General features: G+C 36.6%; 1 protein-coding gene across 8 annotated transcripts in view; it reads left to right on the plus strand.

Annotated features, from left to right (window-relative positions):
- Positions 1-24,478, plus strand: part of LOC109047384 (gamma-adducin-like) — a 92,028-nt gene extending 67,550 nt beyond the window's left edge. For 5 of the 8 annotated variants that reach the window (XM_042749143.1, XM_042749142.1, XM_042749145.1 and 2 more), the window contains 14 exons: positions 6,740-6,878; positions 8,967-9,118; positions 9,545-9,625; positions 13,194-13,343; positions 13,476-13,619; positions 14,263-14,361; positions 15,210-15,383; positions 16,271-16,522; positions 18,516-18,632; positions 19,095-19,178; positions 19,326-19,343; positions 19,635-19,758; positions 20,633-20,710; positions 24,159-24,478. In XM_042749143.1, coding sequence (XP_042605077.1) covers positions 6,740-6,878; positions 8,967-9,118; positions 9,545-9,625; positions 13,194-13,343; positions 13,476-13,619; positions 14,263-14,361; positions 15,210-15,383; positions 16,271-16,522; positions 18,516-18,632; positions 19,095-19,178; positions 19,326-19,343; positions 19,635-19,758; positions 20,633-20,710; positions 24,159-24,406 — 1,860 coding nt within the window. In that variant the 3' untranslated portion in view covers positions 24,407-24,478. The remainder of the gene's footprint in view (positions 1-6,739; positions 6,879-8,966; positions 9,119-9,544; positions 9,626-13,193; positions 13,344-13,475; positions 13,620-14,262; positions 14,362-15,209; positions 15,384-16,270; positions 16,523-18,515; positions 18,633-19,094; positions 19,179-19,325; positions 19,344-19,634; positions 19,759-20,632; positions 20,711-24,158) is intronic. The other 3 variants (XM_042749147.1, XM_042749146.1, XM_042749148.1) reach the window with 3 other exon arrangements.
- The last annotated feature ends 2,169 nt before the right edge of the window (positions 24,479-26,647 follow it).

Here is a 26,647-nt window from a genome sequence, read left to right on the forward strand (position 1 = left end):
GGGAAACAAAAATGGTTCTTCTATGGCGAAAACCCCCTTTGGAACCTTTATTTTTTAATGTTTTGTAAAGTTATTGTACTGTACAGGGATGTTTTTCCACTTTTCCACTGATTTAATCAGCAAGAATGTGCTTTCAACGTAAAAGTGTTTACTTATATATTTTATAGGTTGTCTCGAGCCATGTGGTTTCGAGTAAATGCCACACTGCCATGAACTTGTAAAGTTGGTTTTGAACCCAGCTGGTTGCATCTTACACTGCCTCTCTGTTGAAAGATGAAACAATGAAAGATTTATGGTTTATTCTTGTCAGATGAGCAGGTTTGTCAGTCACTTAACTGTGTGTCTGGTGTGATGTTTTGAGTTACAGCTCAATCATGCACACAAATACACAGCTGCACCATAAAAGCCATCTGGAAGACCACACCCTATTACGCGCACACCACCGACTTCCACATCTTGTATATAAACACAATCCAGCCAGCGAAGCACCTCTGACCTACAGTAGAGAGAGATTATAGCGAGTGCACACTCACACACGCGCGATTAGTTAACACACACACTGGAGAGATTACAAAGAACATACTGCACAGATTACACTCCTGCAGACATTTCAGCAAACACATACTGTGTTTAAAGGAATGTTCAGAGTTCAATACAAGTTAAGCTGTATGGATGGCATCTGTCACATGCTGCAAATAAATCCAGCTCCCACACATTGTGAAAATAACTACTTGTGTTCAGCAAGGATGGATTTGATTAGTCAAAAGTGACAGTAAAGTCATTTATAATGTCACAAAAGATTTCAATTTTATGTTCTTTGAAACAGAATTCGTCAAAAAATCCAGAAAAAAAATAGTAAACTGTTTTCAGCATTGATGATAACATTAAATGCTTTTTGAGTACCAGCAGTTGCTGAAAATTCTGATTTGCTATCATAAATGACATTTTAAAATATATTAAAATAGAAAAATGTGTTTTAAATTGTAATATTTAACGGTACTACTGTTTTCCTACATTTTTAATCAAATGAATGCAGCCTTGGTGAGCATGAGACTAAAAAATTTCTTTAAAAATTCTTACTGACCCCAAACGGTAGTGAATGCATTAAGACCTTGCAAAATCAGTGACATTTGTTTGAGAATTCCGCTTGTCAACTTAAAAATTGCAAGAATGATTTGTGATAGGGTTGGTAGTATCAGTAAGAATGGGTTTAAAATCACAAACCAATTCTTGATCTTTTGTCTCATTTATGAACTTTATTCTGTTTTGGAGTTCAGATTCTTGAAGTTTTTTGTAAAATTACAATAACTGTGTAATATCCAGTTGGTATTGCATATTTGTGTTGTAAGAACAAGCATCCTATTAAAAATGTGTGGAAAATGATCTGTAATTGTAATAAAATAAATATAAAAAAATATAATTACAATTAATAAAAATAATATAATATAAAAATAATATATATATTAGGGATGCACCGAAATGAAAATTCTTGGCCGAAACTGAAAAAGAGGAAACCAAGGCCGAAAACCTAAAACACCGAAAGAAATTATGACAATTATTAGTACCATTGCATTTATGGCTATGACTGTGTACTAACTTTACTAAAATCAAGGCATTGCAATTGCATAAATTAATATTAAAGTTTCAAAGAATAAATCAATTACAAATTATGCAAATATTTATTTAGCACAATGCACAGTATAAAATAAAATTCTAACTAACTTGACTCCACTCATGTGTACATTGAAAAATAATGTACAGGCCTACTGGCCTGCAGAAAGGTTTTAAAATTAAATGTTCTGATCATAAAAACAAAGTGCATTTAGGTCAAGTGCCTTTGAATTTTTTCTCTGTAGGACTACTACAAGAAAGTGCATTACTTCTGCAGTAGGCAAGAGGGTTATCACTTCTGGGGATGGGGACTTCAGACAGATAACCATCTACCTGTTAAGCTTGTCATCTGCCTGACATTTGAGAAAGATTTGAGAGAGTGTATTTAAATAGGGCCAGGGCATAAATAAACATTTATATCAAATTTTAAAAAAAATTCTAGTAGAAATATGGCTACAATCTGATAGTCACATATATAGTAGCCTAAGAACAGAATAGCCTACGTATTATTATTATTATTATTATTATTATTATTTGAGGCATTTTCTTGCAGGATTTCACTGAACATATCAGACAACGAGGGTGCAGAGAGACGAGTCTTTTTTTCTGCGCTCTGATCTCCTTCTCCGTGCAATACTCCGTGCGCTTCTCCGTCTCCGTCTCCACGCGGGTTCTCCGCATCCATCGCGGCCTGGATCATTTCTGGTGCGCGCTGCTTTATTTCCGCATCCAAGTAATGGTCTTTATGACGCGTATAAAGTACAGTCGCGATGAAGTGCAGAGGATCCGAATAGATCTCAGTGAAATGTGTGCTGACATACTCTTAAGAGTGTACTTTTCACTCCGTGGTCCGTCTCGACCTCTTTGCTTAGGAGACGCTTTAGTGTTGCGATTAAAGGAATAACGTCCTCTACAGATGCATCAGAGGAGCTGATCTCTTTAGTTAGCTGCTCAAAGGGGGCAAGAAGAGAGAGAATTTTTTCTATTAAGACCCACTGGTTAGAAGTGAATGTCGCGGGGAGCTCGTGGTCTGCGCTTTGCAGGTGCACGTGCAGGTCGTGGTTTCTGTTTGCATCATCACAACATTTCGGTGATAAAAGTATTTCGGCCGAAAACCGAAAAATGCACTTTTGGGCCATTTTCGGTGGCTGAATATTCAGTGCATCCCTTATATAATTCGTTTTAATTATGTATTTAAAAAGTTAAATTAAAAAAATCTATTTTCATTTATAAAAAATTTATAAATTATAAAAAATGTAGGGTTTTTATTTATTTTTGAAAATCTGAGAAATCTGAACTACATTAATTTGAAAAGAAGAGAAACCCTAGAAAAGTTCTGTAGGGTTTGAGCACTGTATTTACAGTATGTGAAATTAAAATAGATTCTGTCATTGTAATCCCTGTGATTGTGATAAAAACAGAGGCGGTGTGACAGTACGGTTAATTACGGCAGTGCCGCTGGGCTTTATTAGCAGCAGCTGTCCGAGCACGTGTTTCTGAGACACACTATATACACTCTTCTCACTCATCCTACACTCTGTGTGGAGAGGAGCCAGGCAGGCCAGGCAGCAGGTGTATCGATACACAGGCCTGTGTGTTTACGTCTGCTCTATCAGAGCTGATTCAACAAGCCTCTCTTTCATCTCCCTCTCTCTCTGCAGGGTTTCTGCGTATGTGCTGACACGCAGAAGAGCACTGCTTAAATTGCACGTCTCTCCGTGGACTGTGTTTAAGGTCAGACTATTATAGTCAGGGCGGAGTTTGCTATGCTTAGGCCTCATCTGTGCTGTCACAACCAAGGTCAATGTATCCCACTCAGGAACCAAGCAGAAAAATAGCGGTTTGCACTGAGGGACCGCTGATATTTACTTAGGAGGTGAAACAACATGTTAATGATATTAAACTGTAATGGCACAATTGAATTTGTCTTGAATTTCCTCCCTTGGGTTATTTTTAGTTCCCCCACTCCCCTCTGTTTCCCTCTTTACCATTGAAGCACGCTATTCCCAGAATCCTAGCTGTTTTCCAAGAGCGCTGTGGTTTGGGTCGGTCGGGACACTTACGTTTGAGAGGAATTTCTGCTGAGAGGCAGGCAGGGATCATTCATACCCTGTCCCGAGCGTCCACTTCTCATCCAAGCACAATTTAATACTCACACAGGGAACTAGAGTCCCAGGATATCTCCATCTCACCTTTGTGCTTTGGCAAGACTCGGCCGGTGTTGGCTCGGGCTGCTTTGTTTGAAGTGTGGCCCATGTGAGGTGAATGGGTTATTAAAGCAAATTCACCACATCTGATCATTACACACCCTGGCCCACATTACAATGTCACAAAGCTCAGATAACGCCCATCTTCCCCCATGACAGATATGGTTTTATGATTTGATATTAATGTAGTTACTATGTTTTGTGTTGTTACGAGGTTAGATCAACACTGCTTTGATCTAGTGACAAGTGTGGGCATGTTAACCCATGTTTTTGTGATGGCGTATCCCTGCGAGAGCATGTTGGCTACAGGTTTGTTTTTTTGGAGGCATGTTTGATGATTCCCACGGTTAATCTTCCATCATGATGCAGTTCACCTCTAAAGCACTTGCTAAAATATTTAAATATTCACATATTTAGTTCAATTATTTTAGTTCATTTAGTTCAAGACAAGCATCACTTTTCCCATTATCCACACTTAAAGGGATAGTTCACTCAAAAAAATTGACATTCTGTCATTAATTAGTCATCCTCATGTCGTTCCAAACCCATAAGACGTTAATTCTTCTTCAGAACACAAATTAAGATATTTTTGATGAAATCCAAGAGTTTTCTGACTATGGTTGCAAAGGGGTGGAAAATTTATGGAAACTTTCCAAAAATCCCTGGAAGATTCCAAAAAAATCCTGGAAAGTTTCCAAAATGTCTGGAATTTTTCTGAAATTTACTGGAAATTTTTGCACCTTTTTTGCAACCCTCTTCATAGACAAAAATGCAACTGACACATTCAAGGCCCAGAGAGATAGTAAGGACATCATCAAAATGTCGGATTTCTCGGATTTCATCAAAAATATATTAATTAATGTTTCAAAGATGAACGATGATCTTACCGTAGGTCTTTGGAACAACATTAAAGTGTGTAATTAAATACAGGATTTCCATTTTTTGGGTAGACTAACCTTTTTATGGCTGCAGTGAAATTTGGGCAAAATGTCACTAAACAGCTGTTAATGTGCTTCACTTTTACAGTTAAGATTCACAACTCCTTACCGTAACTTTTTGGGCTATTACATAAGAGATAATGTACACCCAGCCAGTTGTTACCGCAGAATAACCCCGACATGGTGATCAGAACCCCGATGCGAAGCAGATGCTACTTGCCTCATTAGTAAATAATTAGACTCAAAATATTGATTTGAGTTAAAATATTTGAACGCAATAATTACAATTGACAAAATTAAATAATTGTACACATAATATTGAATTGAGTTTTAATATTTTATTAGCTAACTAAATGCAAAGCTTTCACGAAGAGAAAATGTTCCTAGCAAGAGTATAGCGCTGACTTTAATTACCCAGATGAGCCTGTGTTATTAGTTTTTACTGATTGTTATCGAGGGATGGCATACATCAGAATGTCGTGACTGACCAATCAGAATCAAGCATTCCACAGAGCTGTGTACAAAGTGTGCATTAACGTCATGAATTTATGGCTTCTTTCTTTCTCTTTTTTTCAGTATATGTTTGATGAATGAGGCTCTCATTCAAATCCAAACAAACTTAAGGGCCAATTTAATTTGCTTCCCGTGTAGTTTGTTTCAACCTAGATTAGGAAATCAAGCCTCAGTGAACTTAACTGACCCCCCACACACACACACAAAGTCACTGAGAGTTTGGCAGGGATGGCCCGCACATGGATACACAAACACCATGCCTACTTCCCTGTGGCTGCTTGGCGACTGTGACTATGGAAATCAGACTTTCTTTAGCTCAATTTCTCCAGACCTGTGATGCGTGCTAGGATGCTCCTGTGGTGGGAAGTTAAAGTGCTTTATGGGACACACATATCACCCAAAAACACATTCCAGAATGGACGGACAATCCATAGATTTTAGTGATTTTTGCTGTGGTATCGAAAGTGAAATAAAGAATTGTATAATTTAATTGGTATCTAAAATATTTGATATCATATAAGCTTATTTATTAGAAAACAAGATAACATAGATCAAAACAAGGATAACAGCTACTATTTTTTTATTGTGAATAAGTTAATTTTTGCTAAGTGCCTTAAAGTATCTCTAAAAGATTTGATGTGATGTGAAATCTAGTGATTCATTGATGCTTATTGCAATCCTGTACCATATAAACAACTTCGAAAACGATTATATATCCCAGTACCTGCAGTTTGCATAAAACCAATTAGTCCAGATTTTTACTACTGCTTGAAATTTTGTGTGCAAAACAGATCAGACCATCAGTGAACAGAGCGTGTCTGCTGAGACTAGTTTACCCTCCTTTTTCTGATATGCATATATCTTTGCATACTGTTTGTATGTTTGGATCTCACCAATCTCAAATACAGTGCCGAGTGAAGTTGTACATGCCTCAGTTAACATCCGGACACTTACTCACACCTGTAAATAAGACAAGTCTGTAAGTCTCTGTAAGTAAGAACGAGCAGTCATCGTAACTGAGGCATAGTGTCAGTTTAAGTGCTCTGTCAGTGTCTGTTTATCCTGTGATTCATTCAAGCTTCATTCGGAACTCCGAGCAGGTGCGCAGAATGACAGTGCATCATACAGAAAAGCTTTGTACTGCTTATAAAACCAGTTACAGATGGTTTCCTTCCCTAAACATTGAAAATAAACTGTTCCAGTGGACTAAAAATGTACCCAACGAATTTAAGATGGCACTTTCATCCTTCACTACCTTGCTTTTTTTGTAGAGAGTCTTCTCCAGCTCTTCAGAGAAAGTGGAGTAGGCCTATGGGTTAATAGACTTAACTAGTTGTCAAGATACAAGTGGAAAAAAACGGAGTACAGAAGGTTTAAACATGCAGGAGCATGAGAGGATTACAGCTCCGTGTCCATCTCTCATTACAGTGTGTGAGTCATCTCTAATCTCGTGTTTTCTTTCTCTTTCAGGCATTTAGGGATGAGCTAGAGGGACTGATCCAGGAACAAATGAACAAGGGGAACAACCCCACAGGACTGCTCGCTTTGCAGCAGATCGCAGACTTCTTCATGGCCAGCTCCGTAGCCGGTTTCTCCACCTCACCCCTCAGTGAGTATCGCCATAAACAGACATTGAGGGAGGAAATACGACTAGCTGTCTTAGGAAAACCGTGGCATTCTTCTATCTTACTACTTCCTCCCTTATCACTCTGTGTATGTATCTGTTTTCTCTCTGCACTCTGCTATGCGGAACTTATCAGCAGAACTTCAGTGAATCCCTTTCAAATTCATAGCCCAAATCTCATAAGGTGTCTGTAGACTATGCAAAGATCTAGAGCATAATCTAGGACAGTGGTTCTCAACCACATTCCTGGAGGACCCCCATCACTGCACATTTTGCATGTCTCCTTAATCAAACACACCTGATTCAGGTCACCTGCTCATTAGTAGATATTCACAGACTTCATATGGGTGTGTCAGACAAAGGAGACATGCAAAATGTGCAGTGTTGGGGGTCCTCCAGGAATGTGGTTGAGAACCACTGATCTAGGACATATAATGGAAAAAGGTATGAGATTTAGAAATAAGACACTGATAGTTTATTTAGATATAAAAATTATATAAATGGCAATGCCTTCCTCTCTTTGCCCACACCATTTATGTAAACAAAGTTGCAAAAACAGGCCATAAAGAATGTGTCATGGTTGTGGTTTTTGAATAATGGCTGCCCATATTTGCGCACATGAGGTCTGTTCAGTGGAGATTTTGAAAGCAGCAGTTCTCAATCTTGCGCTGTATACTGAGCTCTAGATTTATCCAGCTGGAGTTCTATAAGACATTCTGAAATTAGTTCCGGAGCTTTTAAGAATAGCTCTGGAAAGAGCTCTGGATCTGGAGCACTTGGCTATCTGAAGTTCAAGGATGAGTTCTGGAGTGTTTAGATAACTGGAGCTCAGAGATGGGTTGCGAAATGTTTAGTCAGCTGAAGCTCTAGAATGAATTCTGCAATGTTTAGTTGATTGGTGTTGTGGAAGATATTCGGCCACGCCGATAATCGGTCGACCCCTAAAGTGGAGTTCTGCAAATGGTTTTGTTAAAATAAATTTTGTAATGTTTAATCAACAGGAGTTCCTGAAACTTGTAATAACTGCAGGTCTGAAATGAGTTCCGGAATGTTTAGCCATCTGGAGTTCAAAGTTGAATTCTGGAGCCTTTAGTCAGTGGTGATCTTGAAAAAGTACTGGATTGTTTAGTCAACTGGAGTTCAAGGTTGAGTTCTAGAATGTTTAGTCAGTCAGCTGGAGCTCTAGAATGATTTCTGAAATGTTTTGTAAAGTGGAGCTCTGGAAACACTTTTGCAACATTTAGTCATATGAAGTTCAAGGATGAATGTTTCTAGAATGTTCAAGGTTAAGTTCTAAAATGTTTGGTGAACTGGAGTTTAACAACGAATTCTGGAACGTTTAGTCAAGTGGAGCTCAAAGAGTTCTGGAATGGAAGGTATACTGGTGTTTGAGAATGATTTCCTGATACTTGTAATAACTGGAGGTCTGAAATGAGTTCTGGAACAGTGAAACTCAAGAAAGAGTTCTGGATTGCGTAATCAAATGGAGCTCTAGAATGAGTTCAGAATGTGTTTTTTTTTTTTTAGTATTCTTTTTGTTTTGTTTTTTTTTCCAACTAGAGTTCTGTAATATACAAACTGCCATTCTGAAAAGTCTGAGTATTCTAGATGTGAAGTGTTGACTGTGTTTATTGTAGCTGGATCTTTTGTATGGCTGAATTGAGTTTATTTTTATTTTTTTTATTTTTTTATTGGATTTCCTTACTGTTCTTTGACCAGAATCCCTCAAGGTTCTAAATAAGCTATGGTAAATTTGATTACAGCAGTGTTTTTAGCTGTATAAACTACATCAGTCTAACTGAAAACACCTTTATTAGATTCAGGCATATTAGTGTTTCATGGACACTCTCGAGGTGTTATCAGTGAATCAGGACACAGCACTTGCTTTTAGTCTGATTAGTATCAAGGTATCGATTTATACTCGTTTGTTGTCCATTTTCCCATGACAGCAGTATAGACCTGTCAATTTCAAGTTGTGCGTTTAAGTGGGCTAATAAATATTTAAGTGAAGTCCATCTTAAAAAATGGTTCAAACCTGTTCTTGAATTGTCCCTTGTTGCTCTTATTTCTCAGGTTTGGGCATGGTGACCCCAATAAACGACATGTTCAGCATGGAGTCCAGTACTGTGGTGAAGGGAGAGAAACAGATCCGCTGCAAACTGGCCAGCCTCTACAGACTAGTGGACCTGTTCAATTGGGCCCACTTCACAAGCTGTTACGTTACAGTAAGGCACAGCATACTATCATTAATATTTTGCTGCAACAGATTAAATATTATACTTTTTTATTTTAGAACAAGGAAATGAAAGTGAATTATGTACATTATGTAATCCAGGGTTTCGCAATCCATTCCTGCAGGCCATAAACATTATAGTTCCACTAATCAGGAAATACATAGAAAATTATATCTGCTTTCCCTTTCATCATCAAATTAAATTATTATTAAATTATACTTGTGTACTTTTGACTGGCTGTTAATGGACAAAGATGCTTTTTGTCTTCATAATGCTGTAGTTACAGCTTAACCAGGTGTGCTAAAGAAGGAAATATCAAAGAATCTGGATGCCTGTTGGAATAGATGAAGAAACCCTGAGCTAACTTGATCAGGAGAGGAAAAACAGCTGCTTATTTGTGTGTTTTAAAACTTGTAGGTTCGTGTCAGTAAGGAGCAGGATCATATCCTCATCATCCCCAGAGGACTTTCCTTCGCTGAGGCCTCTGCGTCCAATCTGGTAAACAAACTGTCTGTCTTGCATTATCACGGCAGAGCCTGATAGCGGTTCTGGGAACGGCTCGAGCATCACACCACAGGGCTGCAGGGGTCACTTTGAGTGGTGACTTTAGTTGAACTCACATTCCAGTAAGACTTAAAATAGATTGGATTCAGGCTTGTGCAGTTTTACCATTGGAATTCATTTATCAGTTGATTAAATGATAAATAATTACTTAATGTTTCCGTTTTGATAGCTTCAGGTTATATTTTGTGCTGCTTTGGCTTTTTTTTTTTTTTTTTTGTGATCTAGCAGTCTGATTAAATTATTAATGAGACAATAATATTGCCTAGAGCTTAATAATATGTGTTTTCCTTTGTGCGTTTGGGATTTTCACAGTCTGATATGTGCTGTGCACAGAGGGAATGCATTGGCAGACCTTGACTGAGCTCAGTGTTCGTTGCCAATGTGTGGCATGTGCTTAATCAGCCGGTTATTTCTTTGAAATCTCAGAGTGGGTTTCGGATTTGTACTAGCCTGTGTTTTCATGTCCGTCAGAGGCTTTTAGTGCCTGTAGTTGTTCATGCTTATTATTTTCTAATCATATTGTGGTGGTTCTTAATCCTGGTCCTGGAAAACCCCAGCAAAAAAGCCCAAAGTATACTTTGAGTAGCCAAACACGTAGCCCATACACCATTTGATAGCATGTGCGAACCCAACACACTAGAGTGCACTAGAAAATATCATCTTTGTCCAGTGTCTGTGCTGTATATCTCCAGAAGTTATGAACGGTTAAAAATGTCTTTGTACTCATTTAAACAACAATTGCGTGTATATCTTAACCCACATAAACGCGAACGTCTATTCTCCGTATACGTCTCCAGTAGTTTATCATTCCGTCTCTTCTGGTTTTTTCAACTGTGAAAAAGCCCTAGATATTGTTGCCACCTTGTGGACCAATTAATTTGTGCAAAAACACAGAAGGTGTTTGTCTACATTTGTTCACACTGGATCTGGAGTAAAATCAGGTTCTGTTAAAGTCAAAGCTTTTAATATGTTTATAGCTAACCACCCTAATAACAACACACTTTTAAATGTAACAATGTAAGTACCAAGATTTTTTCTTACTACCACCATATAACAAAAGTGCATATATCAAGTTTATACAAGCATTTGCGACTGCATTTACGCCCTTGCGAAGAGTTCACTTCTGGCTCATATATGCAAACCACAAGTTAGTTGGTGACGAATAGAACCGAACCAGTTCTTGAGGTTTCGCTTTTGAGCATTTTTCTCTCCCGTTGGCGTATTAATGAGTTTTGACATGCTACTCGTGGTGGATGCTGTTTGGACAAATTCCTGCCAATCAGGTGATTTGACACTGAAACAGATTTGTGAAGCACATTTGTCCTCCTGCCTGCAGCATTTATGACTCAGTGAACAGAATTGAAAGCGCGAGCAGTGGCAGTATCCGCGTCTGACTTGCACTCTTGTGCTGGCTAATGCTGTTTTTAATGCAGTGCTATGCTGAATTGTGTTTGGGCTTGAGTTATGACCACTGCCGCAAACACATTTTTCACAGTCGTGAAACATACACTCAGTCATTGTGCCATTTCAGGATTAGGGCAGATCAGAATTTTTGGTCATTTATAATAGGTGCATGTTGACCTTTTATGCATGGATCAAAGCCAGTGCAGGTTTGTCCAGATTCTTTTTGTTTGCATGGACAGTGAGAGTTCGATAAAGACCGATCTCGTTTGCATAGGCAGAACATACAGGATTTTTTGTCTCTGTCTGTATGAGAGCGATAGAGCGAGATCTCAGTGTTGCTGACACCGTCATTCAGAGCTCCTGTTCTCATTTTCTGTGGGCGTGGCCTTGGGGACGGTGCCCGCTGGAATGATGCCAGCAATCTGGGTCAGAGTTTTATTAACCCTCTACACGACCGCTCACTTTCACACTCTCTCTTCTACACTCATTATTTCACTAAACCCTCTTAACAGCGGACAACATCACATTAACACTAGATTTGAGCACTTGAGAAATGTCTATACTTGAGATAATGTGATCAGATTCCAAAAATTATGCACTTGTAATTATTACATTTTAAATCAGATTACAGTTACTTTTTATGGATTACATTATTACATATTGCTCTGGACAAAATCATTTCAAACCTGGAAGACTTTGGGTGTGTCATCAAGTTTGATTTTTATCAACTTACTACTATCACTTGGGCCTTTCCTACAATGTAGAATAGAGAAAACACACAATTTGGGGTATTATTAATGTCCATAGCCCACATTGTGCAGGATGGGTTTCACACCAAAGTTTAAGACTACTGAAAAATGAAAGTATGGGCACATTAACAAAGTTTTGCAGTATTAAAGTGTCATTTTTGTAATTTTTGTAATGTTTTCAGTGTATTTCAGGCGTAATATGATCAGTTTATATTGACTGTATGTAGCTCTTTTTAGGTATACGTGATTTTTAAAATTAGAAGCTTTTTGTTGGTATGCATGGTGAATTTAATAATCCCATGGATTTCTATTGAAACGACTGGACTTTACCCATAAAAAACCTGCCAAAGAACAGTACATGTGGCCGCACCTTAAGAAGTGTGTTCAAATCCTTAACCGCAGGAATGAGCATGGGTTGATTAGTAGTGTTTTGCTAAAGCAAGCATCACTGTAACTCTTACATAATGTGGCATGAGATTTCATGTCTGTGGAGCAACTGCAGTAAACTGTTCCAAATGTTCATGTAACAGGAAATGTAACTTGTAGTTTTGTTTTTGCCTTTTCATGCTTTTTATGTGCCCTGTTGAAAGTGTTTATTTCACTCCTTAAAAGGCATTTATTACATCATAAACTAAAACCAACTTTAGTTTAAACTACAATTCTTTCTCCAAATGAGATGCAAGATTTCGCAAGATCTCGTGAGAGAACAGCTAGGTCTTGTTTCAGTCCATTAGCATTAGTGTAGTGGCATAGTACAGCAGATATGTCCATACAGAAGTGGACCAACTTCCTGTGGGGATGTGCTAGTAAGCGCTTGCAGTAAGAATTGCATGAGAAATATGGGGAGTGTGTTTTTGTGTCAGAACAGTCACATGATATTAGTGTTGTGTATAAATATGATCTCTATGAGGTTGGATGTTATTAACAGCAGTGGGACAGTGTGTTTATTTTAAGCTGGTAGTGATAAGGGGTATGGCATCGACCGCGACAAGCATGTGAAAGGCATGTTGGGTGGCCTGTTACAGGGCAAGTATGTGATGCAATTTGATACTCAATCAGAGCTCTTGAGGAATCAGACGTGCACAAGCACCTTTATTCACTCACACACAACCGATGATTGATGAATAATTAGGAGCACAGTGTCAGGATTAATAGGAAATGAGATATAGTGTAGGATGTGGGAATAAAGAGCGATCAGATCAGATGATGTATCTGTGCTAATATGAATTTCTTTAATAAAGCTTGTGTTGCCTCACAGTTTTTTGGGTTTTAGGAGGTTTCAATGTCTTTAGTACATTTTTACAATCATCTTCAGTGATAAACTTGATTGTGTTTCTTTGGTTCTCCAGGTGAAGATGAATATTATTGGTGACGTGATCAATCAGGGATCCACCAACCTGCAGATCGACGCGGCTGGCTTTAGCCCTCACGCTGCCATTTACTCCGTGAGACCTGATGTGCGCTGCGTCATTCACATAAGCACACCGGCCACTGCTGCTGTAAGTCTCCGTCCAGTCACGCCTGCTTCTGCTCCACATGCTCTATCAACAATTCCTAAGTAATATGTAGCTGAAATTTACATTATAACTGTAAATCACCATGACTTGCATTGATCTCTTCTGTCATGTCAGGTGTCGTCTATGAAGTGCGGCCTTCTGCCCATCTCTCAGGAGGCTCTGATCCTGGGTGACATTGCCTATTACAACTACCAAGGCAGTCTGGACGAGCAAGAGGACCGCATAGAGCTGCAGAAAGCCCTCGGACCATCAGCGAAGGTGAACTACTTCCTGTGCTTGTCATTAGCTATGTTTCCAGCTGCCTATTTTTTATGCGCATTTTGGGATATCGCATAAAAAGTTGGTTGGATGGAAAAAGATGGGTGTGAATTAGTTAAAATGCACAGAAAAAAAGAAACGTACACAATCAACTAAGCTGGATAAATTTAATTTAATACATTCCTTAATGCACATCAAAAAAGATACATGATCGCAGAAAACTGGAGCAACCAACAAACCGATCTCATTGCACAGCATCTGAAATGCTAGTTTCGTCATTCTAAAATTCTTGAGAAAAGTCTCGTCAAAATGCTTTGTTATAATTAACTCCGAAAATAAGATAACATGACCGTGTTTCGTCTCTGCGCTCTGAAGCTCGTAATTATATGCAATGCTTTCTCCTGCTGCAGCAAATTGAAATTTTCTTCGTAATATTTAGCGCAACTTAACCAGGAAGTGACAATTTTGTTCTATTCAACACATTGGATGGAAATGGTGCTTTATTTGCAAATGTTTTATGTGATTTTGCGCATAAGTTTAGTTTGTGATATTGGATGTAAACATAGCTAATGTCATTGAGAATGAAAGTGAAAATATCGTTTGTAAGTGTGCTAGATAATTACGTATTTGTTGTGTGTTGCAGGTGTTGGTTTTAAGGAATCATGGGGTTGTAGCTCTCGGTGAGACCATTGAAGAGGCCTTTCACTACATTTACAACGCTCAGTTTGCCTGTGAAATACAGGTAAAACTTTCTTCATTCTCGTAGACTTTTACAGTTTATATACAAGGTATCTTACAGGCCATATTAGACTGACTCACAGGCATTTCTTGAAGGGCAAAGAGCAGTCAGCATGTTAGTATTGTAGCACTAACTTGTCTGTAGAGCTTGGTCTGCCCAAGTTTTAATGTGATGAGACAATGATGAGAAATGAAGCACAAACTTTGAAGGGCTTATTTTGTAAGATGGACGCAGAAAAACTTTTTTCCTCTGAATTCCTTTTATTGAAAAAAAATGAAAAATGAAATTTTATGGAAAAGTTGAGAAGTTTTTTTTATTATTATTATATTTATTTAGTTTATTTATTTTTTTATTTTTGGTCCAATTTTATTTTTCAGGTTTTTTCCTGTGTTCTGTATTGATGGTTTAAATAATCAAGATGGTTTAAATTTTATTTTATTTTTACTTTTTATTTTTACAATAATAAGTCCCTGTGGAATGTAATGTTTTGTTTTTCAGAAATTCCATGTGTATTTAAATTTTTCTGGTAATCAAATGAAGGTGTAAAACATTAAACCACACCTTTAATCTTAAGGCAAAGTGCTGTGCAACAGGTTTACTGCTAAAATTAAACTATGGAAAATTTGTGTAAATGTTCCTTAAAAAATACCATTTTAATAATTAGTAGTAGTAGTATTACACTGAGACATGCATCCTACTGTATCAGCATATTCTACAGTCTTCTAAGTTGAATTTTAATAAAATGTTATAATAAGTTTGTATATTCTTTTATATGTGTATGTAAGCTGATACGGCAGTAAATTCAATAAAACCATTCCATTTCTAAAAAATATCTGCACATTTCTCTGTAGGTGAATGCGTTCTCGTGCGCTGGAGGAGTGGAGAACCTAATCGTCTTGGATCTGGAGAAGTACAGATCTCGGACGCAGGGGGTGGCAGAAGCTGGGGTCAACATGGGCTCTCAGCACAAGTGGAGGCTGGGAGAGCTGGAGTTCGAGTCGCTCATGAGAATGCTGGACAACCTGGTGAGTGCTTGTGTGAGATACAGACACAGCGGACGCTTTAAACCAAGCCGCCGAGCCAAAAACAGCCCAAAGAGTCTGCTAAATGACTACTTACTACTAGTCCAGCTGTGTTTGAGAGGAATAATCACAGCGGAGAGACTGGAAAATCACTTATTTCTTCGTCTTTTAGTCTTTTTCTTTTTCCGCCCTCCTTCCTCTCATATTAGGCAGTCGAACGGATATAGACGTATATAGAGAGAGCCAAAACACTTCTCTCTTCTTTCTGTCTGTCTCTTTCTCCAGCTGTGCAGACCGTGCTGTTTTCTCTCTCTCTGTCCGTGTGAGATAGGGAAGAATGCAGGCATGTGGAAAGTCTGTTTTCTCAGCCGCGGCAGAAGAATGGAGTGATGTGGAAGATGATAATGATATGGTGTGTCGCTCAGTGAGCCGCCGTCACCAGCTCTCAGTGAACCGATGTGCTTTTCCTGCTTCTGCTGGAGAGCTGCAGCGTTTGGTTACATAATGTGCTTGAAACGCAGATGGAGCTTTACAAAAAAGCGCCTTTTGTAGTTGGCCATTTCTTTCTGCAAAGTCAGTTTCCAAGCAGCGGCTGATTATATAAACCACTTCAGCTGAATAATTCACAGTTGAACTTTAAGAATAGGTACATTTTGTACATTTATCTTAATATTATCTTTTTAATTTAGTTCATTATTAATTATATGTGCATGTTATCTTTGTGTTTTTCATTTTTTTTATTGATAGTTTGGTGCATATTTGTAGTTCTTGTTCATAGTATGGGTTTTGTTCTTTTGCAGGCTTTTTTTTTCTGTTTCCACTATAAAATTCTTTTGCATACTTTTCAATATTTTTCACGTGTATTATAAAAATTTATGTTTTACTTTCAGGGTTACAGGACAGGCTACACGTACCGGCACCCCATCGTGCGGGAGAAGCCGCGGCACAAGAGCGAAGTGGAGATTCCTGCGACAGTGACGGCGTTCATGTTCGACGACGATGACACTCCACGCTTCCCTGTGAAGTTACTGCAGCAGCGACAGCAGAGAGAGAAAACACGCTGGCTCAATTCACCCAACTGCTACATGAAGGTGAACGTGTCGGACGGGGCGAGCGAGGAGAACGGACGCACCAAGACCATGGTGAGGCTCAGCTCTGTTATGGGCATCTGAGTTTTGTGCAATCCAGTTTTTGATAGCCTTTTGAATGAAAAAAAGGGGATTGCTGTAAAAGTAGTAAGTCTCTCTTATCAGACAGGATTTTGTGGATGAGCAAGTATGTGTTTATTTCCTGAGCGTACCTTAAGGCAGATGCAATGAACTCATATTTCTGTCATCACAGAAACTTTTGAAGCCTCAGATAACTTCCTTCAGTTGACTGTAGGCCACTGCCTTCAAGCCTGATGCCACACACAGTTCCCTCCTGACCTCTAGTGGTCGAAGCTTTAGTGTTACAGCTTTGGTGGCATTTTGTTTAGGCCCCTATGAAATTCCAATTTATTTACTTTTATCTGTTTTCATTATTCTGGATTCCATTTTAATGCTTAAATAAAATTTTGTTGATTATAAATGCATTTCTGTTTAATTGAAATCATGAAACTAATACAATTATACTATAACAATTTATTAAAAGTAAAAAAAAAATACGTTTCTGGGACCCTTGTAAGATCCTTTTTTTTTTTTTTAATTCTATTCTGTTTTATTTTTCCCAAATTCTGTTTTCCTTTTTTAATTGTTTTTTTTTTTTTTCAAATCTATTGTTTTGTTTTATTTTCTTTATTTCCATTTAAATTGTTTAATTAAATTTTAATAATCATAAAACGTCTACTCAATTTTCAGTTGCATTCATAAAACCTTTTAAAATTTTAGAACTTTTTACAATAATTAAGTGCTATCAAATGTTTTATGTTGTTAGAAATTCTTTGATGTCTGTTTTAATTTTTGGGATTTATGACTTTATACAAATTAAAGGCATAATTAAGTGCCAACAGAAGTTGGCACTTAATTATTAAATTAAATTTAATTTAATTAAACAATTTAAATGGAAATAAAGAAAATAAAACAAAACAATAGATTTGAAAAAATAATAATAATAATAATTAAAAAACAATTAAAAAGGAAAACAGAATTTGGGAAAAATAAAACAGAATAGAATAATAAAAAAAAGGATGTTACAAGGGTCCCAGAAACGTATTTTTTTAACTTTTTAATAAATTGTTATAGTATAATTGTATTAGTTTCATGATTTCAATTAAACAGAAATGCATTTATATCAACAAAATTTTATTTAAGCATTAAAATGGAATCCAGAATAATGAAAACAGATAAAAGTAAATAATTTGGAATTTCATAGGGGCCTAAAAAAAATGCCACCAAAGCTGTAATACTAAAGCTTCGACCACTAGAGGTCAGGAGGGAACTGTGTGTGGCATCAGGCTTGAAGGCAGTGGCCGACAGTCAACTGAAGGAAGTTATGAGGCTTCAAAAGTTTAAAATGTAAAACATTAAAAATGTAATCTTTTAAAATGTAGTCAAATAAAATTGTTAACCGTTTTTTGCCCAACAAATTGCTACATTGCAAAGGGTCTCTATTAAAATTAAATCATAGAGAAAAAATTTGATTATAAAATAGCATTAATTTTATTATTATATAATTTAATTTGAGAAATATAATCTGCTGTACAGTAGTACTATATTTTTGTTACAAGTTAAACCTAACTATTATTTTGACAGGTTGTTGTGAACTTTCTGTTTATATATGATGTTAGTATTGGTGAATTGACTCTCAGAGCAGCTCTGGAGATGTGTTCACGGCCTCATGTAGTGAGAATGTACCACAAGCATCATGCCTGTTTTAATATGTGTAGCAGATGAAACTGTGCTGTTCATTCACCAAGAATGAAATGACGGAATTAGCCAAGTCTGAATCTAGCTCAAGACTAGGCATTTGAGCATATCTTTTCATGGCAGAAATTTGTACTTTGTATGAATGAGTTTATTGACAGAATGCAGTTTTTCAAAACAGCAGTCCCTAGACCTTTACACCGACTCTGAATGCTCTCAGATGCTTCCAAATCTCAGCCTGTATTTATTTTCTTGAATTCTGTACTAAAAACTTTCTCTAACTCCTCTGCAGTGGATGAAGTCTGATGACGGTGGAAACACCAGTGGGACTCCGATCCGCATTGAAGATCCCAACCAGTTTGTTCCTCTGAACACGAACCCCAGTGAAGTTCTGGAGAAGAGAAGTAAGGTGAGAAATAAACAAATACCATTTTTGCACTCACACTTGCTCCAAAAGCAAAAGAAAGCAATCTACAATAGCATTTCTGTGACTTTCCAAATAAAGTAAACATAGTGAGATTATTATTACCTACTCAGGCCATTTCAAAACATCAGTTTCTTTCTTCTGTTGAACACAACAGGTATTGGAAGAATGTTAATATCCAAACAGTTACTAGTAGCCATTGACTCCCGTTGCATTTATTTCTATACTATGGAAGTAAATGGCTACCGTCAACTGTTTGGTTGCTGACATTCTTCGAAATATCTTTTTTTTTTATGTTCACCAAACAAAAGAAACTCATACAGGTTTGTTAAAAATTGAGGGTGAGTAAATGACCGAAATTTGATTTTTGGGTGAGCCATCACGACTCTTATCCACAATTTTATCGATGTCACTGAGTCTTAAAGAGCTTCCTTGTGATCTTTTCAGATTCGTGAACAGAACCGGTTTGACATGATGACGGCAGGGCCGCAGTCACAGCGGCTGGCAGGGATTGTGGTGGAAAGACCCCCGGTGAGTGTCAGAGTGACATTCGTGTCACTAGATGGCGCCAGATCCTCTCAGAGACAGTTGAACTGTGGTGAAATGAGCGTCAGTTTGTAAGAAAAAGGCCTCATGTTTCACAGCAGGGTCTTATGAAGCTCTGTTTTTCTTTTTAAGGGACAGTCGCCAGTGCAGGTAAAAATCCCAGGGAGTTTTGTTTGTCGCTGTGTCACAGTTTTCATTTTTGAAATATCTGCATGACTCCTTGTTACATCGAAATCTTGTAGTTTTGGATTTGCGGTGTTCTCACTTCATATTTTGCATTTCAATATAAGAGGATTTGTGACTTGTCTTGCTTTCGAATGCACAGTGATCAACTCATCTGTGTGTTTGAGTGGTTTTTCTCATCGTTGTGACTCATTTCATAAGTTCGAGTGTCTTATTTTGTGTTCTCTGCTCTGCCCCCACACACACACACACGTGCAGCCGTACACAGGCGATGACGAGGAGCAGACAGGACCACTTCCTCCAAACCCCTTCAGCGAGCTGAGCGAGAAAGAGCTGGAGGACTACCAGAAACGAGTAGAACGACAGCAGCTCGGAGTATACGGTAAAACACGCTCACGAGTCCCTCACACCTCCACCGTACTCTACCGTTTAAATACATATGTGTATATAATACCGTTAGGGATGTAACAATTCACTCACGATTCAATTCAGGATTATGAATTCACGATTCTGTTTTCTCATGGTTTTTTGTTTTTACAAAATGAGATTAAAGACATTATACAGTAAATGAAAAGGTGTCCTTTTATTAGGCTATTGCTTCTTGTGAAGTTGAAATCTTAAAAAACTAAATTGAAATTTTAAAGCAAACCCCAAATCAAACAAGTATGTTACACAAAAGAAATCACTTGATATAAACAAACTAAGGCTTTGTCTGAGCTCTTTCTGTTTAAAATGAGAGGCAACCACTGCATTTTAACCACAATCCAAACAGAGATGGCCCTACGTAAGCTTTGTGAAACTATACTACATAAAACATCTGCACTGAACAAAAACAGCAGAAGGGCTGAAAGAGACTCTCTGACAGTAGATGGCGCTTATGAACAGCAGCGAAACAACGCAAGTGGTGCATTGTTACATCCCTGCTAACCCCAAACTTTTAAATTGTTTTATCTTTCAAACTGGTGTAAACTAATAAATAAAGACCACTGTGATGCATGATACCTCCTTGCTTTTAAGAGCACCTCATTTCCTGTTCCCAAAGTCACATATATGACCCAGTCAATGCTAATGGTATAACTCGGCCCTTATAGCTAAAAATCAATACAGTGCATCTTGCACAGGACTAACTTGAATGCACACAGCCAAGACTGTCTATCCTACGAGCGTCTTACAGCTCTGACAGTATCCTTGCATATTAACCTGTCCACTTCTCTAACTGTCTGTCTGTCTGTTCACTAACCAACTGACTCCTGCAGATGAAGAGCAGCTCACGTCAGACGACGCTTCCACACTCTCTCAGTCAGTGTCTCCACAAAACACTCCCGCTAAAGAAGGTATAGCACACTGAAAGAGCCAGCTGTCTCACCTCACTCAGCCTCAGCTGTGACCTGTGTGTGTGTGTGTGTGTGTGTGTGTGTGTGTGTGTGTTATGCAGCTCCAAACTGCAGTATGTTAGCATATCATGTCAATATTAGCTGCAAATGTTTACCAGGGTTGCTAGGTAACAGTTCAAAAGAGGAAAATGAAAGAAAACACTGTGAGAAATTCATTATACTGAAACAGCGCAAAGTATAAGCTAAAATCATTAAAATCATTTTTGGTGATTGAAGTGAATCTGAGATAAAATATAAATATTACATGAAAAAAATCAGCTTAGAGATAGAGAGTTTTTGTATATATTTTGGATTAATTTTAGTTTTTTTTTTTTTTTTTTTTTAGTTTTTTTTTTTTTATTTTGATTTAGTAATTTTGTTGTGTTTTTTTTTTTTTATTATGTCTATATAGCATTTATTCATTTTTATTTTAGCTTTAGTATACTTTAATAACTAGGGCTAAAACCATTCATTTAATAATTTTTTACTCATTTGTTTAATAATGCTAAAATAAAATATAAATATTACATGAAAAAACGGAGATACTTTTATAGTTTTATTAATATTGTGATTCAATTTTTATTTTTATATTTTTGTGTTTTCATTTTGATTTAGCAATTTTGTTAAGTGTTTTTGTTGTTTTTAGTAGGTTTTTATATGTCTAGTTTTTATTTCTTTTTATTTCAGTTGTAGTTTCCTATAATAACTAGATTAACTAGGGCTGATAAAATTTTTTTTTATTTGAGTGTGGATTAAATTAAATTATATATATTACATGAAAAAAAACTTTAAGGTACTTTTATAGTTTTAATATTATGATTCAGTTTTTATTTTTATGTTTTCATTTTGGTTTAGTAATTTTGTTGTGTGTATGTATATATATATATATATATATATATATATATATATATATATGTATGTATGTATGTATGTATGTATGTATGTATGGTTTTTTTATTATTATTAATTGTGTGTGTGTGTATATATATATGTGTTTATATTTTTGTTTTTTTTTTTTTTTTGTATTAAAAATAATTGAAGTTAAGCTGAAATAAAATAAAATATTAAATGAAAAAACCTAAATTGAAATAACTAGTCAAAATTTGAAATGTCGAATGTCTTGGCAGCTAACTGAAAGAAGTTTAAGTTGAAGTACCACAATTTAAAAACTGAAAATAAAACTAAATAGAATGATTTAAATAAAAAAAAATTTAAAAACATGTAACGAAATTAGTAAAATTGGAAATATAAAAATAACATTGAATTCAAAATATGAATCAATGCAATATTAGTACATAAACAATACTAAAATAGCACAGGTCAACATGAACCATAGTTTCAAAATGTTTATAGTAAACTGTCCTGCTTGTTGCGAAACTTTCTGGCAGGATATGTTGCAGGACGTTACCTTGCTCTTCTGTTGCCTTCATAAAACAAGCAATACCTGAAATTCCCACGTTAAAAGAGTAAATTAAAGTTGATTACAGGAGAAGCTTTGAGGGGAGCACAGTAGAGACCTTTACATAAACTGAAGATTGAGCCTTATATAAACAAAGGAAACACAGATATGTGTTCACACACACACACAGCGGGATAAAGTTTAGTGTTGGGTGGAGAAACCGGAAGCGTACTGTACCAGTTGCATCAAAATATACGGTTGCTCAACCAGACAAATTACATGAGCGGTGATGAGCCATAAGTAGACAACAGTTGAGGGCACGTTCAACACGTTTATCTGAAGTGTAGGTCACACTCGAGCCAGGGCGTGTTGCCCCAGAGCTTCTTGTAATGATGATGCAATGATTAACTTCTGTTACTTCGGGCATCACGAGTTTAGATGTGACTTTTTATTAAATATTCAAACGTTTTATACTATATGCCTGCTATACAGTACAGTATACAGTAATCACCTGCCATGGAGTTTAACTCTGTAAATTTTATCATATGATAATTTAATAATTTATGTGAATGTATAATTTCATTACTTTATAAATGTAAAAATAGTCACAAACTTTTTTGGGGGGGGAGGACAGCAACATTGTAACTTAGATTTTTTTTTTTTAATCTATTGCTTTTTTATAATTAGTTTAGAATTTTTTTGATAAAACAATAATGCAAAAAAAAATAGTTTATGGAACTGCAGCATTGTAACAAAGAATTTGTATTTAAATCTATTGTGTTTTTTGTTTGTTTTTATAATTAGTTTAGAATTTTTTAATAATACATTAATGCAACAACTATAGTTTTTTTTATGGAATAACAACATTGTAACTTATTAGATTTTTATTATGTTCATGTTATATGTTCATATTTTTTAATAATTAGTTTAGAATATATTAATAATAAGATAATACAATAATACAACAACAACAAAAAAACACCACAAACAAATCTAGCAAAAAAAAAAAAAAAAACACATTAGCACATCTTTTGTCCCCTTTTTGCCTAGCAACATTGTAGCTTAAAGAATCTACCTAAAGGATGTTGTGTCAAAAATGTGTAAACAAACAGCCAACGCTTTTCTCACTTTTAGTTCTGGGATCTCTGACACAGCAAAACATGTTCCTAAAAATCATGTGTATGTGGTTCACAACCATGTTCTCATGATATAGCCATCACTTGTTTCCCATTACATATGTATTAAGCACTTTTAACTGAAAACCCCTCTTACGGCCAATATGCACCAAAAACTACCAAAGACCAGCCCTTCTGCAGGATAGTGAATTCCCTCTTTACAGCAAATACAATGCATTTACTTTAAGAGTATGGTGAATTTATGACATGAGTATATTAACAAGTAATGTTCAGTGTTGAGAAATCCAGTCTATTCTACTCTTTGACCTCTCAGAGATTGAATATGCATCTGATTGCTTTTGATTTTTTTTTTTTTTTTTTTCAAATTATTTGTTTTTAAATAAAATGTAATTTTAGCTCAACAATGGAATAAACCATTTAAAAAAAAAACTTAATGTAATAATTATTAGTGTATTTTGCTTATTTTAGCTTAATTAATAATACAGTCACACAATAAATAAAAAACACAATTTCTAGCAAATAAAATTCATTAGTACAATTTTTTTTGGCTAAGAAAAGTTGTAACTTAAAATGTGATTATTACTCGTTATTAATTTTTTTTCTAATAATTTTACTTTAATAATAATACAATAAATAACCAGCAACTTTCTTCTAAAAATAATTCTTTAGCACAAATCTTTATGGTTGCCAAACAACATTAATAATTATCATTAGTTAATGTTTCTAATAGTTACTGTATAATTTATTGATGATAAAATTAACGCATTAAAAATTAACCACCACAAGCAAATAAAATACATTAGCACCACTGTTGGCTGTTGATGGCTTCCCAACATTGATTGATTAGTTGTGCTCTTCATCGTTCCTCATGCAGAGAACCACAGCGGTGTGATGCTGAACGGTAAAGACGACCACGGCGACGAGGACGAGCTGATCAAGCGTGTGAGCCAGCTGACCACCAGCGTGGAAAGCGTCGAGATCAGCGTGCGCTCGGGAGAGAAGATCGAAGAGGCTCTGACGCCCGAGAGCTCGCCCTCCAAATCACCCAACAAGAAGAAGAAGAAGTTCAGAACCCCGTCCTTCCTGAAGAAGAACAAAAAGAAAGACAAAGTGGAAGCCTAGAGGACGGAGAGCATCCACGTCTGTCGCTTTGTCTGTCTTTGTTTGTCGTTTTATGTTTCTACGTTTGTTTTTTAAAATTTTAAAAAAAAGGAAAGTTGTTTTTTGTTTTGGTAGTTGGTTGATGGGTGGAGTAAGTTTGTTTTTTAAAAGACGTGCCATGATTATGAGTTTTAAACAGGAGGAGAAGCGAGGGAAACTCCTGGGAAACTGGCTTCTCTCACCCGATAGACTGAAAATGTTCTGATTTTATCTTGTTGATGAGCCCATACTGCATAATTTTTTCATACTGTATGTTTAATAGATTCTCACACAGACCTTTTATGAGCCCCTTTTCAATCCGTCATCTCTCATGGTGTCAGTTCTGCTTGCGTCATTTCTCCGGCTGTAAGTGGAATTGGTCACACTACACAGGAAACGCTTAATGAAACACACTGGAAACCGTTCGGGGGTTATTTTAACAGGGTTTGTGTTATTTAGTTTCTCTTACGATGCCTACGATGGTCTGATCCTGTGTAGAGTCACTCCAGTCTCCTCCCCGTTCTGTACGAAAACATTTAACAGCTAAAAAAAGCAGAGCAGTCACGTTTTAGTGAACATCAACTCTTCATCTCTTATGAAACATTTTAGCTTTTTTTTTTTTTAATTGAAACAATTTAGTTTTTATCCATTTAGTTTTGTACTCGTTTCTATATTATACTTTAACAACGAACGGAAAAAATAAATAAACCAAGCATGTTTTGCTAGTCTGAATTTATATGGCTGATAATGTGGCCTGACTTCTCAATCGTGTAATAGCTCAGATTACTAAACACATGTAACGGAAATATATGAAAACTGGAGTGATGAGATATATATGTATAAAATATAATATTTTTGTGCTGCACTTTTTAATGTGGTATGCAACATAACAAAAAAAAAACATCTATGGATGAAGATCTAAAGCGAAAGAGGCGCGAAACGAAAACATGAGAAATGTTTAAGCATCTTGAAAAAGGGTGGAGAAGGGAAACTTGTTAATGTGTAAGGAAAAAAATATATATTTGTAAACTATTTTTGAGGGAAAAAAAAAAGCAAAGTACTGGCTCTCATGGGGTCAACAGTGGGTTCAAATCTATTCAATCTAAGACATTTAAGGTTCATTTTGGGCCTTTATAGTGCTACGTCATTGATTGTCACCTTCTGGTCATCCCATAACCATCCAAAGTGTCAGTGTTACTAAAGTTTGAGAAACGCTGTTGGACTGTCATCTTCCCTCCACCACTTCCAATTCACGTGAGGTCAGAGGTTGCTCGATTTGCCCTTTTCGAAGTGCCCTGTCCCACGAGATGATGCTCCGTGGACAGAATGTACACCAAAAGCTAATCTCTTATGGTTAAGATTAGCAGTTTGACCTCAGTTTGAACTCCGTTAGGCCTGAATGTGGTCGTCCCGTAGGGGGAGGAAGAAGAGGAACCACTGAGACAGAGATGTATATCCCAGTGGGCAATGTGAAGTACTGGCTTGGGCACGGAGAGAGACAGACACTTCTTAGCTGTGTTAATGGCATGTGTTTTTGAACGCGGGCCAGGCGTTGGATTAAAACGCATTTAATGGGTGCGAGTTTGGAGCGAGAACTGGGGCGGCGGGAAGATTAACTCATTTTATTGCTTTAAAGTTTTCCTTATTTTGGCTCTTTTTGCTTTGGTTTCTATTGCGCATTGCTGTTTTTGGTTTCAGGAAGTGTAGGAAGCGTTAACTGGAATGTGCATCACATTCTCTTTAATTTTTGTTGCTCTTTTTTTTTTCTTTTTCCTTTTATCCCTTTTGACCATTTTGCACCTTGTTTTACTAATGCCTCTCTGTTAGTCTGTGGTTCGGAAGGCCTGTTTGCTTTGGCATGCGAGTTTGAGCCGAGCCTCTTTGTGACCTGTGAAATCATATATAAATGGTTATCTAACGGACTTGCTTTTAGATGTATTGCTAATCAGTGTAAATTCACAAATAAACTATTTTAAGAAGCAAACGCTGCACTCATCTGTGGGGACGGAAACATGCATTTCATTCCATTTCCTTGTTTCAGTGATTCACAACCATTTCACAGTTATGAAATGCAAATGCTAACTAACAGCGGAACATTTGATTTCAAAGGTTAGTTTACCTCAAAAAAATGCCCCTCATGTCATTCTGAACTGAGATTTTCTTCTGTGGAACACAAAAGGAGAAATTTTCAATATTCACACTGTTGGAAGATTATAAAAATGG

This window comes from Cyprinus carpio, chromosome B22 (genome assembly GCF_018340385.1).
Source record: "Cyprinus carpio isolate SPL01 chromosome B22, ASM1834038v1, whole genome shotgun sequence".
NCBI lineage: Eukaryota > Metazoa > Chordata > Actinopteri > Cypriniformes > Cyprinidae > Cyprinus > Cyprinus carpio.